The sequence below is a fragment of the Myodes glareolus genome, chromosome X, assembly GCF_982192425.1.
Source record: "Myodes glareolus chromosome X, mMyoGla1.1, whole genome shotgun sequence".
NCBI lineage: Eukaryota > Metazoa > Chordata > Mammalia > Rodentia > Cricetidae > Myodes > Myodes glareolus.
This window is the reverse complement of record NC_142053.1, coordinates 28,544,155-28,562,530: the sequence shown is the minus strand read 5'-3', so window position 1 is coordinate 28,562,530 and position 18,376 is coordinate 28,544,155. Positions and strand designations below refer to the sequence as shown.

Here is an 18,376-nt window from a genome sequence, read left to right as displayed (position 1 = left end):
TTGGAGACCGGCCGCGGCGCGTGCGCAGTGGTCTCACAACCTCGGGGTGGCACGCGGGGAGGTAGGCTGAGACATCTGAGCCGGGGAAGCCGGCGTGCTGGTGCTGCTTCTTTTTTCTCTTGCCGCTACTCTCTCAGTGTGTGGGTCTTAGAGTCCAAGGAGGCGCGGAGTAGCGGGGCTCAACTCCGTTGGTGTGTGCGCCCGGTGTAATAAAAAAGCCCTCACGTTCCCACACTAGTTGGAGCGGTGCGGCCAGTGTGGCAACAGGGATCGTTGCTCCCGGTCCCCCTGTGACCATAACCCCCAGGCACACACTCCCGTCCCCCGAGATTCGGCCTCGAGCGTCCCTCACACAGGTCCGCCCCTCCCCGCCGCCGCCTCGATTACTCGCGGCCAGTTTGCCGGCTTCGTCCCTGGGGGGCGTCCCCACACTGAAGCAGAGAAGATGGCTGGAGGACGTCTGCTGCTGGGGGGCGACTTCCTGTCGCCGCCGCCTCTGCCCCCCCTCCCGCCGCCGCCGCTGCCGCCCCTCCCGCCACCCCCGCCTGAGCCAGTGCTGGAGCAGTGGCGCTATAGCCACGAAAGTGACTGGCAGTGGGCTCTGCGGCGGAGCTTCATCTGTCGGCACCTGCACAGCTATCCCGGCGCTGCCCTCGACCAGCTCCTCGCGCTCTCCGCCGCCTGGACCAACCACGTTTTCCTGGGCTGCAGGTGAGCCTGGTGTGGGGCGATCGAGTTAGAGACAAGGGTGGGAGATGGGTGACGAGGGTCGGCTTGGGGATGAGGGTGAGGGACGGATGGTGGAGTTTGGGTTACGGGACAGCCCAAGGAAGGAGAGGGTCAGCAGAAGCGGTCCAGATAGGAACAGGGGCAGGATGCGGATGATGATAGCTTGGAGGCTTAAGATTTGAAGATTTGCTAGCGAACACCAAGAAGCTTCACTAGTAGGTTGGGGGGTAGGGTGGGTGACCGTGGTGGCAGGCAATGAATGACTTGACAGCACATGAGAGCACAGAGATGCCCCTCCAGGACCAGAAATGGAGATGAGGTAGCTCCTAGAAGAGGATTATTGAGAGTTAGTCGTGGTGATTGGTGTTCAGTAGCAGAACCTCAGACCTGCATAGGGGCTTCCAAGGATGCGGCATCCGCAGAGGATATTCGATGGGGCTTCAAGGGGAGGGCAAACTCCGCAGCTCAAATCCTAGTCTCCCGGCCACTCTCTTCCATCTCCACTAGATTAAACACCCTCCTCTCCTTGCACACCCCCCCCCCAAGCCGGGTCTTAGAGTCTTCTCCTGGGGAGGCGGTGTGTCAGGTCTCTGAGCTGCAGTGATTTGCGCATAATGTACTCAAACAAAGAAGTGAATCTATCTGCTGTAAAAATGCATTGCCCTCTTTTCACCTTAAATGGGCTAAGAAGAATTAACATTTCACCTCTGGATGAGGTCTTAGGGGTGTATATGTGTCTTTCTCTGTTTCCTTCTTTCCTAGAATCTGGTGGCTTCTGAACAGGCCTCTTGGAAAGCACTTTGTGTTCTGGGGAGACTGCGGTATGGTTTCAACGCAGTTTTGGTTTTGTGTGTGTGTTTAACAGGGTACTTGGGTCCTCTGTCCTTCAGAACCTCGAAATTGGCCTTATCCTAGACTAATTCCTTCAGTAGTCTGGAGAGCGTCTTTTTTATATTCCTGCCGAACAGTCAATTTGTTTTTATTAGGAAGATGAGAAATTCTGGAAAATGATCAGATTCGATTCAGCCAGATCAGTTCTAGGAATAACTGTAAACAACGCAGAAGAAATTGTCTGCTCCTACCTTAATTGTTGAACATGGCACCCAGTGTGAAACTTTGCTTTGCCCTGTCACAGAGTTTATTTTTTCTCTCTTCTCTAAGTTAACATAATTTCTGCCTCTAGAGATAGTGATCATTTCACTGGAGGAGCTGGGAAAGCCTCAACAATTAGTCATCAGATAAATCTGATTTCCCTAGCGATGTTCTTGCAGTAAAAAAAGGTACCTTTATCATATAGTCCTAAGTCTTAATACCACAAAAGGCTACAGGGAATCAGAATCCTAAAGCATCTTTAATGGAGGAGGCTAACCATCCTTTGTGTTCATAACTAAACTTACCTTCCTGCTAGAATATAAATTGGGGGGGGGTAGGACTTTACTCTCTTTTTCATATGCTCATCTTTGTCTTCACTGCCTAGCAGAAATCTTGTGCAGTATTCTGCTTTAGCATAATAGCTGCTCAGTAAATGTCTGGGCAGTGGTAGATGTAGACAGCTTAGACAGCTTTGTGGTATATAGCATATTTTCAACCCTTTCCATCTTATTCACCATCCTAGAGGTTAGGAGGTATCTCCCTTTTACAGCTAAATCAATGAAGGCCAAGAAGTTAAGTTACTGTGCAAGGTCTCGCAACTATTTCTAGTCTGTTGCTCCCTCCACTGAGACACGACTGCCATGTTTAGGAAGGATGGGCCACAAACAAAAGCAAGTGACTGACATAAGTCAAATCTCTCAATCTCAGGCGTCTATCCCGTGAATAGCAGCTTCATGCCTAACCAGCGTATGAACACAAACCAAGCGGATGGTAGTTGACCTTAAAAGCTCAAACACCCAGGATGTGTGTGTGCATATCTGCAAATCCTTTGTTTAGAAGTCAGCGTGTTGCAGTATGCCTACATTACTACAACAATTACAATAGAGCTATGAAATAGATAAACTGGAAAGAACTGTTTGCATTTTATCTGACTTTGACATAGAACTGGAAGAGCCCAAGACAACTTTGGAAGTTAGCAACTTAGTATGGTCTTCACCTTTAGGCTTTTTGTTAGCGCTTTCCTTGGGTGCATAAAATCTATGTTCTCAAACTTGGCAGGGTTATTTTTGTTTTGTGTGACAGACTGCTCTCTCTCTCTCTCTCTCTCTTTTTGATTTTTTGAGATAGGGTTTCTCTGTGTAGCTTTGGGGCCTGTTCTGGAGCTTGCTCTGTAGACCAGGCTGGCCTCGAACTCACAGAGATCCGCCTGTCTCTGTCTCCTGAGTGCTGGGATTAAAGGCGTGTGCCGCCGCCGTCACCACCACCCGGCTCAGACTGCTTTTTTCTAAGTAAATTGCATAAGTGTGGTGAGACAGCCCTTTGTAAACTCAAATTGTTAATTAGTTGTTCAAGGGATTCCATTTGATTAGGAGATGGGATAAAAAAGAATATCTGAAAATTCTATCACCTAGAGCAAGAAGAACTCATGTGCCAGGGATTCAGACCATGTTTCATTCCTTTTAGTGATAGTGGCCATTTCCATGGGACAGATTTGAATGTGTGTGTGTGTGTGTGTGTGTGTGTGTGTGTGCGCGCGCGCAAGCATGCATGCATGCAGGTGTTTCTGTGGTGAGTAGCCTTGACTGTGAGGCCAGAGATCAGGTTGGGTGTCAACTCTATCACTGTCTTCTTGTTTGAGAAAAATTCATGGAATCTCAAGCTCACTGGTTAGCTTAGACTGACTAGTCTCTGAGACTCTGGGATCTGTCTGTCTCCTTTACGAATAATGTGATTATAAATGGTGCAGTGTGTCACCTTGCCCTGGTTTTACATGGGTGCTGGGGATTAAAACTCAGGTCCTCTTCTGTAGCAAGCATTGAACCATCTCCCCAGTCCTTTAATATCCTCTTGACTCTATAATTCTGGTTCTTACACATAAGCATGCAGCAAAACACCTGTTTTGGATACTGCGTGTGCTAGCACAAGACTTTAATCCTTGTACTCAGGACCTGAGAGTGAAGCAGGATGGTGAGTTTAGGTTGCCTGGACTATATAAAGATACCCTGTTTAAAATAATGACAACAGTAATAATTACCTGTTAGGTTTATTAAAAGACAGGTTCCTGGCCCCCTACTCCAAGACTTCCAAATCAGACGGTGTGAAGAAGGGCCTTCTGTCAGGTTACCAAATGATGCTTATACTTTGACTTGAGGACCAGCGTGAAATTCTATTTTATAGGATGAATAAAGTTTTGCGATCTACATTTTAGTGAGACAAAGTATCATGCAGCCCAGACTGTCCTTGAACTTGCCACATAGCTGAGGATAATCTTCAAGTTCAGCTTTTCTTGCCTCTACCTCCTGAGTGCTGAAATCATGGGGTGCCCTGCCATGTCCGGTTTATCTGGTGCTAAGGATTGAACCTAGGGCTTCGTGAATGCTGGCCAAGCACTCTGTCAGTTGAGCTGTGTCTCCAGCCCTCCACTCTACTTTTGAATAATCTTTCTTCATCCAGGTAACCAAGAAGGTCAAAGCTCCCTTCATTCACTTTTTCTGTTTTATAAAAGCAAGCCACCTATCAAGAGATGTCACTTGATGTGATGGCCCATGCCTGTAATCCCAGAATTTAGGAGTCTGAGAAATTTCTAAAGCAGGTCAAACTGTTAGTCTTGTGGCTAATGCAAACTTATAGTCCTTTGATCGGCTACATATATGACACTTAAATAATTGTGCATATGAAGGCCTAGCATGTCTGTACAGCTTTTACTTACAGATTATAGCTAGTGTGTTTACTACTGTATTTGTTTTGCATGACTGAGTGGTAGAATTTATAGTCTCATGCCTGTTAGCCAAAAACTATACCACTGAGATCCACCCATGGCCATTTAAAAAGGCACAAGTCAGCCAGGCAGTGGTGGCCTTTAATCCCAGCACTCGGGAGGCAGAGGCAGGTGGATCTCTGTGAGTTTGAGGCCAGCCTGGTCTACGAGAGCTAGTTCCAGGACAAGCCCCAAAGCTACAGAGAAACCCTGTTTCGAAAAACAAAAAGAAAGAAAGAAAGAAAGAAAGCAAGCAGGCACAATGTCCAGATTACCTGGCATATTCAGTTTCCCAGTCTTAATCCATAGTATTTAGAAGCAGTTCTGGCATACAAATCCTGGCTTGCTTATTTTTGTTAACCTATTAATAGAGAAATGACATGAAATCAACTTAGCTACCTTGACATCTTTTCCTTGATGCATTCTGAAGGGTTTGAAAAGTAGATTCCAGTTAGATATATTTTGTGAAATTTAACTTTACACATCGATACACAAGTCACTAAGGAAAGTGGAGTGGGGTTTTTTGAAAATTTCACTTATAATCTATACATATTTTATTAACTTGAAACATTAAGCATCTTGTAAGTAGTTTTGAATGTCACATTTTGTGTTTTGAAGCCCTAATTTTTATTTCTCTTTCTTTTATTTCCTTCCTTCCTTTCTTTTTTTTTCTTCTTTTTTCCTGAGACAGGGTTTCACTGTGTAGCCCTGCCCTGGCTGTTCTGGAACTCACTGTGTAGACCAGGGTGACCTTGAGCTTATAGAGATCCACCTGCCTCTGCCTCTTTTTTATTGTATTTTTTTTGTTATCTTTTTTTAAATTTTATTTATTTATTAAAAATTTCCACTTCCTCCATTGTATTTTTGTTGTTGTTGTTGTTTGTTTAGACAGGGTTTCCCTGTGTAGCCTTGGCTGTCTCAAACCTCTGTAGATGAGACTGTCCTCAAATTCACAGAGATCCGCCTGCCTCTGCCTTCTGAGTGCTGGGTTTAAAGGTGTGCGCTACCACTGCCTGACTCAGCCTTGGCCTCTGGAGTGTTGTGTTTAAGTGGAGAGTTGATTCAGTGGTTAAGAGCACATGCTATTGTTTCAAAGGACCCAGGTTTGATTCCCATCACCCACATAGAGGTTTACCATTTTCTCAGGCACCAGGCATGCATGTGGTGCACATACATACATACAGATGAAACACTCAGACACATAAAATAATAACAATAATAATATGTCATGTGCCACTACATCTGGCATTTAATGTTTCTAATCTCAGCATTTTTAAAATCTCAGCATTTTAATTTAGATTTAGTAGAACTATTTAATATATTTGCAAAAAACTTATAAACACCTATTATTGAATATTTCCTAAATTTCAGGTGCCATTGTGTTTAATGATTTATGTTTCTCTTGTAGCTGCGCACATAGATGCAACTGTCTTGTGACCAGGACTGTGATATCTATGAAGAAAAGTATATTGCCCATTATAAATCATCTTCCAATAATATGCTAGTCATGGTAGTGAGTTAAAGAAAGTATTTACAGCCAAACGTGATCTAATACACATATAACTATACAATATGCATGCATTTAAAAATTATTCGTGACTTGCCTTAATGTTATGTTACACCATATTCCATAATACAGAACATTATGTAGCCATTAAATCCCAAATGGACTGGGTAATATAGCTTAGTGGTGGAATCTTTGCCTGGAATGCTCAAGTCTGTGAGTTCAGTTTTCAGCTTGGTAAAACCAAAATATAATAGATGTGGTAACAACATAAAGAATCAGCAATGGGGGGCATAGAAAGCAAACAAACAGAAAGAACATAAAGTAACTCCTTAAATGATACTGAAGTTATCACTGGTTGAGATGTAAAGTTTTTCTTGGTTGGGTTTCTTTAGAGTTAAAGGTATCAAAAAGTGCATTATGAAAAATCACCAAGGAAGATTGCAATGACTTGACCTTTATCCTTGGATGGGTATTTGGGAATAGAAATAGAACTCTAGTGATCTTTTTTAAAGGCTGTAAAATTTTTGCATTGTATTTTGACTAGTCAAGCACTAGACAACATGATAGTCTTTCTGTTCTTATTTAAGCTTGCTGGGCTTCTTTTGTATTCTTTTGTATAAAGGGCAGAATCTGGCTGTGTTGGCAACCTACGCAAAAGTTTATTTTTATAGCCTCTGGGAGATGGTGAATTCTGTAGCAATTGTAATGAATAGGAAGCAATAAATAGGTACAGTAATTACCGAAGCTGGAAGAAACTTGAGAGACAAGCAAATGTGACTGTAGGGAGCCCTAGGTATATCCTTCATGTGCACCAAATGGCATGTGTACAGCATATTCAGAGTTAGGCTCCGATGGAAGGGCTAGAAAATTTTGACTGGACCCAAGGCGGGTGGCTTGGTTGTACCACCAGTTTTTGCAAATGTGAAATTAGTAGTTTTAAAAGCTGTGAACTTTGGACTGGAGAGATGGATCAGTGGTTAAGTGCACTGTCTGCTCTTTAAGATGACCTGGGTTCAGTTCCTAGCACCCATACGGCAGCTCACAAACTACCTGTAACTCCAGTTTCAGGGGATTGGACACCCTCTCCGGCCTTGATGGGCACCAGGCGCACACACAGTACAGAGACATATATGTAGGCAAAACATTCAGCTACATAACATATTTTTTTAAAGTAATGAATAAATGTTTTTAAGTCATGCCACATGATTTTCATAGTCTTGTTTTCATCCCATACTGTAGAAGTCGGACTCCCCACATCTGAAGGAAGTGCTATGTGTAATGGACGATGCTTTAGAATAGCTCTGCCGATGCTCAGATAAGGGGCAATAGAAACAGTTACTGTTGGTGTTCCAGCCCCGATGTAGCTGCTGTGCCAGCAGCTGTCTGAAGACAAGCAGGTTAGAGCCGGCTTTCCATAATCTCCACTGAGGACTACTAGGTTTTATTTACAAGGAGAGCCATCTGATGGGTTTGGAGCCTACTACACTGCAAATAGAGGATATTAATCTTTAACTTTGCAAGCATTCATGAAAAGCTGTGCTAGTTACTCAGGTTCAGGATTTCTTCCCAAATGCTACTAGTTAGGCCAAGAAAGACTCTGAAAATAGGAAGGGCCAGCAGGTGCTCAGGGTAATAAACGCCACTTGAGGTCACTTTTTGATTGCCATGCAGTAAAATTATGTTGTCAAGAAGCCAATCTAGCCTGTTGTGCTCACACCTGTAACGCCAACACTCAGGAGGTCGGGATGGGGGGCTAGCCTGAGGTACGTGTGAGTTGTATATTGAGGCCATCTCAGAACAGAAAGATGGATAGTGGGAGAAAACAATGACAAGAAACTTACAAGGGTGGTGAGATGCCTCAGGCATTTGCCACTAAGCCCGACAACTTGAGTTTGATCCCCAGGGCTCCCAAGGTGGAAGGAAAGACCCAGTTCTCACAGGTGATCCCCTGACCTCCATAGGCACAATGCGGCACATGTGCAGTTCCCTCCAGGCACAATAAATGAATGTAATAAAGCAAACAGCGGGTAGTACTCTATCCTGCTTTTCTTCAGACAGCTGCTAGCACAACAGCTACATCAGTACTAGAACACCGAGAGTAACTTTTTCTCCTTACCCTTATCTGAGCACGGGAAAAGCTATTCTACATAGCACTTCCTTCAGATGTGGGGAGTCCAACTCCTAATTTCTAGAGCCTTGATCCTCATGCATGCTAGATAAGCAGTCTGTCGCTGAGCAATGCCCCAAAATTGCAGGTTTTTTTTTAATCCATCACACCCTAAAACAGCAGGGTTCTCTAATCCATCACTGTGATCAATGTATTTAATATTTCTGGGCAGGTGAAATGGGTCGGTGGGTAAGGGTGTTTGCCATGTAAGCCTGATGCCCTGAGTTTGCTAGCTGGATCGCACATGAAAGTGGAAAGAGAGAATGACTCCAGAGTTGTTCCCTGACAGCCACATGTGGCAGGCACCACGGTGTGTGCAATTAAACACAATTGTAATATGTTTTTAAAGAAGACCCTTAACATTCCCAATACCACAAAGATCCTGCCTATTGTTCTTTTAAACTAATTAGCACCCCCAGCCTCACTGTGACTTGTATGTGTGGTTTGTTTCTTTCTGTTGCTATGTAGTTTTCTTGGTGTTTTCATACAAGAGTTGTAGCCATTCACCTTTGAAAGATATCTGGGCTTATTATAGTTAGGCCTAAGCTGTTGTGAGTATTCATATACAAGTGTTTATATGAACGTTAAGTTTTCATTTCTTTGGGATACTTGCCCAAGAGTACAGTTGCTGTGTCGTGTGATAGTTAATGTTTAGGGTTTTTTTTTAAGATTTATTTATTTATTATGTATACACTGTTTTGCCTGCATTCCAGAAGAGGGCACCGGATCTCATTACAGATGGTTGTGAGCCACCATGTGGTTGCTGGGAATTGAACTCACATCCCCTAAGAAGAGTAGCCAGTGCTCTTAACCTCTGAGCCATCTCTCCAGCCCAATGTTTAGTTTTATTAGAAACTGCCAAATTGTTTTCTAGAGTAACCGTATCATTTTATGGTCTCACCAGCAATATGAGAGATCCAGTTTCTCTGTGTTCTTGCGAGCATTTGGCCTCATCACTATTTTATTTTGGTCATTTTAATAGGTCAGTGGTGTCTTTCAGTTGTATTTCCCTGGTGATTGATGGTGTTGAACATCCTTCTGTGTGTCCCTGTCTATATGTGTATGTCTCTGTGTGTCTTTGTTTCTGCATGTGCATCATGTGTGTCTGTGTTTATACATGTACATTCATGTGTGCAGGTGAATGCACCCACAGAAGCAAGAGTAGGATGTTGTGTCTTCCATAGTTGTTCTTTAGCTTTTTTTTTTTTTTTTGAGACAGGGTGTGTCACTGAACCTAGAGCTTACCATTTAGGCTAGGTTGGCTGGCTGTGGTATCCACCTGTCTCTGCACCTCAATGCAGGACTTCCTGACATTCGTGACTATGCCCAGCTTTTACAGAGGTGCTAGGGATCTGAATCTAGGGCCTCCAGTTTATACAGCAAGTGTTCTGTTACCCACTAAGCCATCTCCCCAATTTTTCTTGTTCATTTGAAAGTTTGATTTTGTTCGTCTTGGGTTTGGAGCTAACAAGTTCTTGTCAAGTACGTGGTACACAAGCATTTTCTCCCAGTCTATAGTTTTTGTTTTGTTTTGTTTTGTTTTGCAGTCTTGTAAAAGGACATGATTTTAATTATAGTTGGGTCCATTTTACCCTTGTTTTCCTTTCTAAAGATTTATTTATTTTCTGTGTATGCATGTTTAGCTTGCAAGTATGTCTATATCATGTGCATCCTAGAAGTTCTGAAGTTATGGACAGTTGTTAACTGCCATGTGGGTGCTGTGAATTGAACCTGGGTCCTCTATAAGAACAAGTGCTCTTAACTGCTGAGCTAGCTCTCCAGCCCACACTGTTTCTTTTTATAGATCATGCTTCTAGTGTCAATTCTAAGAACTGCTTGCATAGCCTAGAACCTGAAGGTTTTCTCCTACTTTTTTAAATGACAATTTCATAGAGGAAGTGTGCACACATGAGTACAGGGTGCCATGGGAGGCCAGAGGCCTCCATGAATACACAGAACTGAAACTAAATCTTTAAGAGATTTTCTGTGGCGACCCTTTGGTGGTTTTAAGATACAGTTTGACCATTAAATTATAGGACAAATACTTGCTTCCTCCCTTTAATATTTACTTGTTTAGAGAATAATGCGTTGATTCTTTCCATTCACCAAAAGTAACCAATAATGGGTTTGTAAGTATTATAAACTAATAGATTTTAAACATATTTGATATATTTTAATTTATCCTAGCTATTGTTCCTATTATTGACACTCAAATTGACTCATATTGCCAAGAGTTTATTCTGATTGGCTTCTGAGTCCATTTGGCATAACTCCTGTGACCTTTGACTGCCTCTTCGTTTGTAGGCCCAAGATCTCCCAGGCTCTTCTTAGACATTTCCTGCCCCAGGCTTGGAAGCATGCATTTCTCTGAGGAACATGATTCCTTTTCATGAGAAGTGATAGCAGCTATAATTTGGAAGTTAGCAACCCAGCTGTCCTTTAACATTCAGTATTTTTATAAGCATATAAATGTAATTGTTGGCATTTATGTAAACAATTATTTACATTTGTGTTACAATTCATATAAATTGTAATACATATATGAAAGAGAAGAATCATAAGTATATACTTGTGTTTTCCATTCACATGTTAAAAATAAAGTTTTGGCTAGAAATTATATTTGTGTTCTTACCTACTTATATGTCTGTGCACAATATGCATGCCTGTTGGCCACAGAGACCAGAAGACAGTGTTGTATACTCTGGATTGGGAATTACAGACAGTTATAAATGGTCACGTGGGTGCTAGGAATCAAACCTGGATCCTCTGGAAGAGCATCCAGTGCTCTTAATTGATAAACCATCTCTTCAGCCCCTATGTTTGTATATTTTATGCAGAAAACCTTGCTCTTGATGCCTAATGAGTAACTTAACTTCTCATTCTACAAGTAAAGATTTTAGGTCTGATCCTTTGTTTTCATAACAAAAATGCCCTGCTGATAAGTCCTATGGGATAAAAGACCATCTTGTTTAGATGCATTTATAAAAAGTTAGCTCCATGCCTTGTTTTAATTGTAGATTATATTTATTTATAGATACAGCCCACGCTTGATGGAAAAAATTCTTCAGATGGCCGAAGGTATTGATATTGGGGAGATGCCGTCATACGATCTGATGCTGCCCAAACCTTCCAAAGGTCAAAAGCGCTACCTTTCAGCCTACGATGGTGAGTATAACTTGCTTCTGGGAGGTGGGATTTGAAGAAGTGTGGCTTCTTAAAATGATATGAGTGTAGCGTGTGGCTTCAAATAACACTTGTAGCACTGGATGCTATGCAAAGATAAATGATTTTTTAAAATTTTTCTTTTGAGACAGAGTCTCTCTGTGTAGCCCTGGTTGTCCTGAAACCCACTTGGTAGACCAGGATGGCCTCAAGTTCACAGATATCCACCTGCCTCTGCCTCCCAAGTGCTGGGATTAAAAGTGTGTGCCTCCATGTCTGACCCAGATAAATGACTTATAACTTACGTACAATTTTCGAGTATGCTAAAAAGAACTGAAAGTGCATAAGTCCCACTGTAATGCTATCCTTGAAGTCTATGCCATGGAACCTTCCTCTAAATAGAAGAGTCTCGTTCTGAGATCATCTGAGGAATTAGATGTTCTTGGACAGGTCCGGACAGACCAGCTTTCTACTGAGGAGTGATGTCGGGAAAAAGCACTAGTTTCTGGTATAGCCTTAGTAGTAGGTCTCTGTGACTTCAAATGTGGTGTCCCCCACTAATCATTAGTTCTAGTTGTTATCACTTCTAGGAATAAAGGTAAATAAAGCCTTTTGTACAGGACAAGTCAGAGCTAAGGTTTTGGTTGAAAACTGTTTATTTTTGATACTACAGTTACAACCAGGTAAAGCACTATCACAGTCACTCACCTCTGAAACAAAAGAGAAACATTTAGTAAATGCATCTGGTCAACCATCATTTCTGTTTCATTAGAGTCATCTGTAGTTCTGGTACCCTTTGCACACAGGTGATAAGACATTGTCCTAGCACATCCTTCCAGTACAGGGAAGAGTTCCCTCACTTGTGTTTTAGGTCACTTGTAATCTCATCTGCTAGTCATGCACGGCAGTAGCCTGCATACTTGATTTGATGAGCTGTTTCCTATTCAGAGTCTTTCTTTATGCAGGGAAGGTAAGGGAGCGTCGCCCCTTATGGTAGAGTCTTTATGGTGACATGAATCCCTTCACCCAAGTGACTGGGACAGACCTTGTACCAACAGTGCAGCTTTCAGATAATACGGTTGGTGCTATTTTCCTGCTTGGTTCTTTTGAAATATTCCCATTTTAATGAATTGTAAATTTCACTCATTCTATAGGTCAAAATCCTCCTAAAAAGCAAGCTGGTTCCAAATTCCATGTGAGACCTCGTTTTGAGCCTGTACATTTTGTAGCTAGTAGTTCAAAAGCTGAAAGACAGGAAGATCCTTATGGCCCTCAAACAAAAGAGGTAAATGGACGAACACATTTTGTCAGCATGCCAAGAAACTTCTACCAAGATTATACTCAAGACTCTTTCAATATACAAGATGGGAATTCTCAGTATTGTAATTCATCAGGATTTATTTTCACAAAAGAGCAGCCTGTAACAACCAACATGTATTTTGACAGGAGGAACCCTGCCCCAAGCAGCACATCCCAGCTGGCAAACTGTCAGCCACCTCCAGAGCCTTCTCCTTCACAGATGTATCCTGAGTCACTGGTTGCTGAAAAACAGTATTTTATTGAAAAGTTAACAGCAACTATCTGGAAGAACCTTTCTAATCCAGAGATGACTTCTGGATCTGATAAAATTAATTATACCTACATGCTAACTCGTTGCATTCAGGCATGTAAGACAAATCCTGAGTATATATATGCTCCTTTAAAAGAAATTCCTCCTGCTGACATCCCCAAAAATAAAAAACTTCTCACAGATGGTTATGCTTGTGAAGTTAGATGCCAAAATATCTATCTAACTACAGGTTATGCAGGAAGCAAGAATGGGTCCAGGGATCGAGCTACTGAGCTAGCTGTAAAACTGTTACAGAAGCGGATTGAGGTTAGAGTTGTTCGGCGGAAATTCAAGCACATCATTGGAGAGGACCTTGTAGTATGTCAGATTGGCGTGCTTTCATATGAATTTCCCCCGGCTCTAAAACCACCAGAAGACCTGGTAGTACTGGGAAAGAATGCTTCAGGGCAGCCTATTTTTAATAGTTCTGCCAAACATTGGACCAATTTTGTCATTACAGAAAATGCAAATGATGCAATTGGCATCCTTAACAATTCTGCCTCATTCAATAAAATGTCAATTGAGTACAAATATGAGATGATGCCAAATCGCACATGGCGGTGTCAAGTATTCCTACAGGATCACTGCTTAGCTGAAGGTTTTGGAACCAAGAAAACAAGCAAACATGCAGCTGCTGACGAAGCTTTGAAGGTTCTTCAAAAAACACAACCCACTTACCCATCTGTCAAAAGTTCCCAGTGCCACTCGGGCTCTTCTCCCAGAGGATCGGGAAAGAAGAAAGATATAAAAGATGTTGTAGTCTATGAGAATTCTTCCAATCCTGTGTGCACCCTGAACGATACCGCTCAGTTTAACCGAATGACAGTTGAATACGTCTATGAAAGGATGACAGGCCTCCGCTGGAAATGCAAGGTGATTCTGGAAAGTGAAGTCATTGCAGAAGCAGTTGGGGTGAAGAAAAGTGTCAAATATGAAGCTGCTGGAGAAGCTGTGAAAACCCTCAAAAAGACCCAGCCAACTGTCATTAACAACCTGAAGAAAGGAACTGTTGAAGATGTGATTTCAAGAAATGAAATTCAGGGCCGCTCAGCAGAAGAAGCTTACAAACAGCAAATCAAAGAAGATAACATAGGAAATCAACTGCTGCGAAAAATGGGTTGGACGGGTGGTGGCTTAGGTAAATCTGGTGATGGCATAAGGGAGCCTATCTCAGTCAAAGAGCAGCACAAGCGAGAAGGACTTGGACTAGATGTAGAGAGGGTCAATAAAATTGCTAAGAGAGATATAGAACAGATCATCAGAAACTATGCCCGCTCTGAGAGCCACTCAGATTTGACCTTCTCCACAGAGCTGACTAATGACGAACGGAAGCAAATACATCAGATTGCTCAAAAGTATGGCCTGAAGAGTAAGTCTCATGGGGTGGGCCATGACAGGTACCTGGTGGTAGGTAGAAAACGGCGGAAGGAAGACCTCCTAGATCAACTCAAACAGGAAGGCCAAGTGGGACATTATGAGCTCGTCATGCCCCAAGCAAATTAAGTTTTTACTAAGTTAACTTGTAAATGCCATGTAAGGTAGATGAAATAAAAAAAAACTACATAATCTGGTTGAAGAATATTCATTCTTAAGATATTTCACCTTGTTCGTTTCATGTAGTGCTTTATTAGGTTTGGAACTTGGAGAATTCTGTCCAGTCGTATTAGCTTACCCCAACAGATGATATTATGCAGTTACTGTTTGTGTCTTTCACATTGCCCCGTCCCTCAGATTTTAGTAGTATGTACAAGCAAAAACACCCATCTAAGTGCAATTCCACCCTGAGGAAAATAATTCACATTATAAAGGGCATAGCACAGCAATCTGTAACAATATGTAAAGTCAATGCTGACTCCAAACTACAGCTAATTTCAGATTTACTTAAAATGTCAGGTTATTTTGTACTAGCAATTTTCATCTTTGTGTGAAGCCAATTATAGAACATTTAACAATAAATTGTGCTGTACATGTAAATGTCCTTATCAACTAAATGATGTAAAACTTTCTTAAAAGTAATTTTAGTGTTTGTTTATTTATAACTTCTTCCCATGTGATTTCCAGGATATTGGAAGTGATTTACTGTATCTTGTGATATATGACTTTTAACAAATTCTAGTCTTCATGCCGAGAGAGCACTACTTGAGAGAGATGTCAAAAAGTTTCCAAAAAGCCTTGATTCAATCAGAAGAAAGGAAGCTTGAATTGTTTGTTCTTGGTGCCTTGCAGAGAGACTCAGAGCAACTCTCCATTGTAGCTTTCACACGGTCTGTGCGTCACATCCAAGGCAGCCACAGCTGTGGTAGAGCCTGCAAAAAGATTGAAGATACACTGGTGCTTTGATGAAAAGGTCAGTTGGCTGGTCCCTCTCTCAAACAGCTTATTACACCCCAAAGCCAACTTTGTAACATACTTAAAACTGCTATTTTCGCTTATTTCTGGAATGTAAAAATGTATAAAAATAAAAGAGTTAGTGTATGCTTCCTGAATAAAAAGGAGCCAAAGTTGATCAAAATGGTGGTGTGCTTCTTTCTGGAGAGCAACCTAGTAGCAACACTTTGGGTCTTTGGACAAAGGAAGTGATGGTTGCACAGAATAGTTCAGTCACAGCACACATGGATAAATGTAATGATTTAGCAAATAGGAGAAGAATCTGTCACTCATCACGTTTTATGTTTGCTTTGTGTTTTTTTTTCTTGTATGCCAGCATTCTGACTTATCAAATCTTTGTTTACTTTTATGTGGTTTTATTGTATCTCAATGAATCAAGTAAAACCTAGCAATAAAAGAAATGAATATTACAATATTGATAGTTAACTCCAGAGAAATGATGGTAAGGACTCCTAGGTTGTTTGTTGTGTCCTTTTTAAAAAGATTTATTTTTTTATAATGTGTGTGGGAGGGAGTTATATGCATGTGAATGCATATGCCTGTGGAGGACAGAGGTGTCAGATGGGGCTGACAATATAGGCACTTTTCAACCTCCTGCCATGGGTGCTGGGAACTGAACTCTGGTCCTCTGGAAGAACAGTATGTGCTCTTAACTGCTAAGCCAGCTCTTCAACCCCCATATGCAGGGTTCATGTTTGGTTTGTAACTGGTCCACACCACAATACATAGTAAATTCCTTTTTGCTTCCCTACTCCTTTTTCTACTTTATACTAAGAAGATGAGTAAAATGTGTATTTAAAAATATAGATTAACTTTTATACGTGGACCTCTTTACTTCCACGCACCTGCATTGACTAGCACAGTACAGCATCAGCTTTGCACTCTTTTCCATAGTGTATATACTTTATTCATTTGGTAGAAGAGATGTACATTTTATTTTGGTGTGTAATACTTTAGCAGAAACAGAACTAGGGTAGAACTTTCATAGATTTTGTGATTATAACTATTTTTTTACCTGCAAAATTCACTCCCATCTTGGAAAGTTGTGGTTCAGGTAGTTAGAACACTGTGTCTTTGGTTTTCTGGGTGACAAGAGATGGTTTTTAGAGATTATAAGATGTGAAAACTTGGTTTGCTTGTCTCTTTATATGTTTTGCTCCCAAGATGATTTTTGTTGTTTTGGAGGAAAGTGGTATGAAATCAGAAGTCAGATTTGTTTATAAAATCCTAATGGAACAGATATAGTTACACTTGAGGCTCTGTGATAATTGGGTTAAGTATATAGGAATTGGGTTCCTGATTTTGGTGGACCAGATAACTTGGTAGACAGAGCAGCTTTAGTATTGATGTGGAAAAATCAGGTTGACAGGAATAAGCTGCTGACAACCTTGTTGTTCCAGTTTCCAGTTTTCCTTTTATTTGGTCCTTGCATTTTCCTTTTCTTAGAAATAGAAGTCATTTTTAGCTCAGGAACTTTGCTATAAAACTTGACAGAATATGAGTGCTTCCAAGTTTTATTTGTATTAAATGTAAGCTGAAAACTGTATATGCATATGTGCTTGTGCTCACAGAGCCACTCTTTAACACCTACCCCCCCCATTGCAAAAGTGAGTGGAAATATCATTCCATTGGGGTGCATTTTTTAGTAGTATTCAGTGTGTTTACTTTGCTATGAGTAACCCTTGAAGTGGGTCCTAAATAAAGGACTCTAATTACAGCTTTGGTTCTTCAGCATACCCCTTTCCTCACATAAGCAGGTACAGAATTGAAAGTTTGAGTCTCAAAAAGGCACCTTGAAAATATGTTTTAACTTTCTTGTAATTACATGTGGATAAGGCAGGCTTTGTTAAAAATTGTAAAGAAGAAAAAAGGGTAATTTGTATAAAATGTTCCAATGAATGTCTAGGTAGCTTTGGCTATGTCTATGTCGGCTTCGTTGTTAAGGTTGTAAAAGGATTATCCCACGAGAAATTGATGATGGTGTTTCTCAGGAGATGAACAAAATAAAATGTTACTAAATCAGCCTGTTCCCAGTCTCATCCTAAATTTTTCAAATAGCAATATTATCCATAGTTAAAAGTGCCCAGCCAAAACAGGGTGAAAAAAGTTAATTCAAACACCAAATAAAAAAATTGATGGGGTTCTACTTTGAAACAGAAATGGACTTGAAAGGGAAATACTAAGTGTATTTGAGGACGTTAGTCCTAAGTGGAATGATGCAATTCACATGGCAGATTGAACTCCCCCACAGTGGGGTCTAAGTACCCTTCAAGGATAACTGGGGTGCATGCATCTTTTCCTTCCAACTATTAATGAGACACAGCATGTTACTGTCATGTTCTCTTTAAAATGAGATTAGTTGCTCCTCAGAGAAGAGCTCACTTGCATTTCAATGTGATATCAGAGGATACCTACCCACACAAACTTACACAGAATTTAAGCATTTTATGCATGTGTTGTATGCCTGCCTGGGTGTACCTTTGTGCACCATCTTGAGTGCGGTACTCATGGAGACCAAAAGAGGGCATCAGATTTCCCTAAGTACAGGAGTTAAAACAGTTTTGAGCAACCCAGTGTGGGTCCTGGGAACTGAAACAGGGTCCTCTGGAAAAAGAGCAAGCATTCTTAACTGACCTGTCTCTCCAACTGTCCCCTACCTCCCTATTATTTTCCTATGAGGTGGAGTCTCATTATGTAACTGCCTCGCCTGAAACTTGCTCTGTACACCAAGTTGCCTTCAAAATCAAGAGATCCATCTGCCTCTGCCTCCCAGATGCTGGAATGAGGCCTATATAAACATGTCCCACTAAGCTAGAGGATTTTTTAGAGATGGATTGTCAAGATAAACAAGCTAGAGCTTAGTCACCGAGCATACTAGTAAGAAAACCTATCATCATTTCATTCTTTGTTTATTGCCTACAATGTACACTGAATTTATGTTAAAATGTTTGAAAAGCATTAACT

General features: G+C 41.4%; 1 protein-coding gene across 1 annotated transcript; it reads left to right on the top strand.

Moving 5' to 3' along the window:
- The first annotated feature begins 46 nt into the window (after positions 1-46).
- Nkrf (NFKB repressing factor) lies at positions 47-17,434 on the top strand. Its single transcript, XM_048450409.3, has 3 exons — positions 47-711; positions 11,288-11,418; positions 12,570-17,434. The coding sequence occupies exons 1-3, from the start codon at positions 446-448 to the stop codon at positions 14,525-14,527; spliced, it is 2,355 nt and encodes a 784-aa protein (XP_048306366.1). The 5' UTR covers positions 47-445; the 3' UTR covers positions 14,528-17,434.
- Positions 17,435-18,376: the final 942 nt, after the last annotated feature.

Bases quoted from the DNA above. Each gene is read 5' to 3' on its own strand.
- Nkrf (XM_048450409.3), top strand. From the start codon at position 446: ATGGCTGGAGGACGTCTGCTGCTGGGGGGCGACTTCCTGTCGCCGCCG. The intron at 712-11,287 runs GTGAGCCTGGTG...ATTTATTTATAG, and splicing joins CACGTTTTCCTGGGCTGCAG to ATACAGCCCACGCTTGATGG. The intron at 11,419-12,569 runs GTGAGTATAACT...CTCATTCTATAG, and splicing joins CTACCTTTCAGCCTACGATG to GTCAAAATCCTCCTAAAAAG.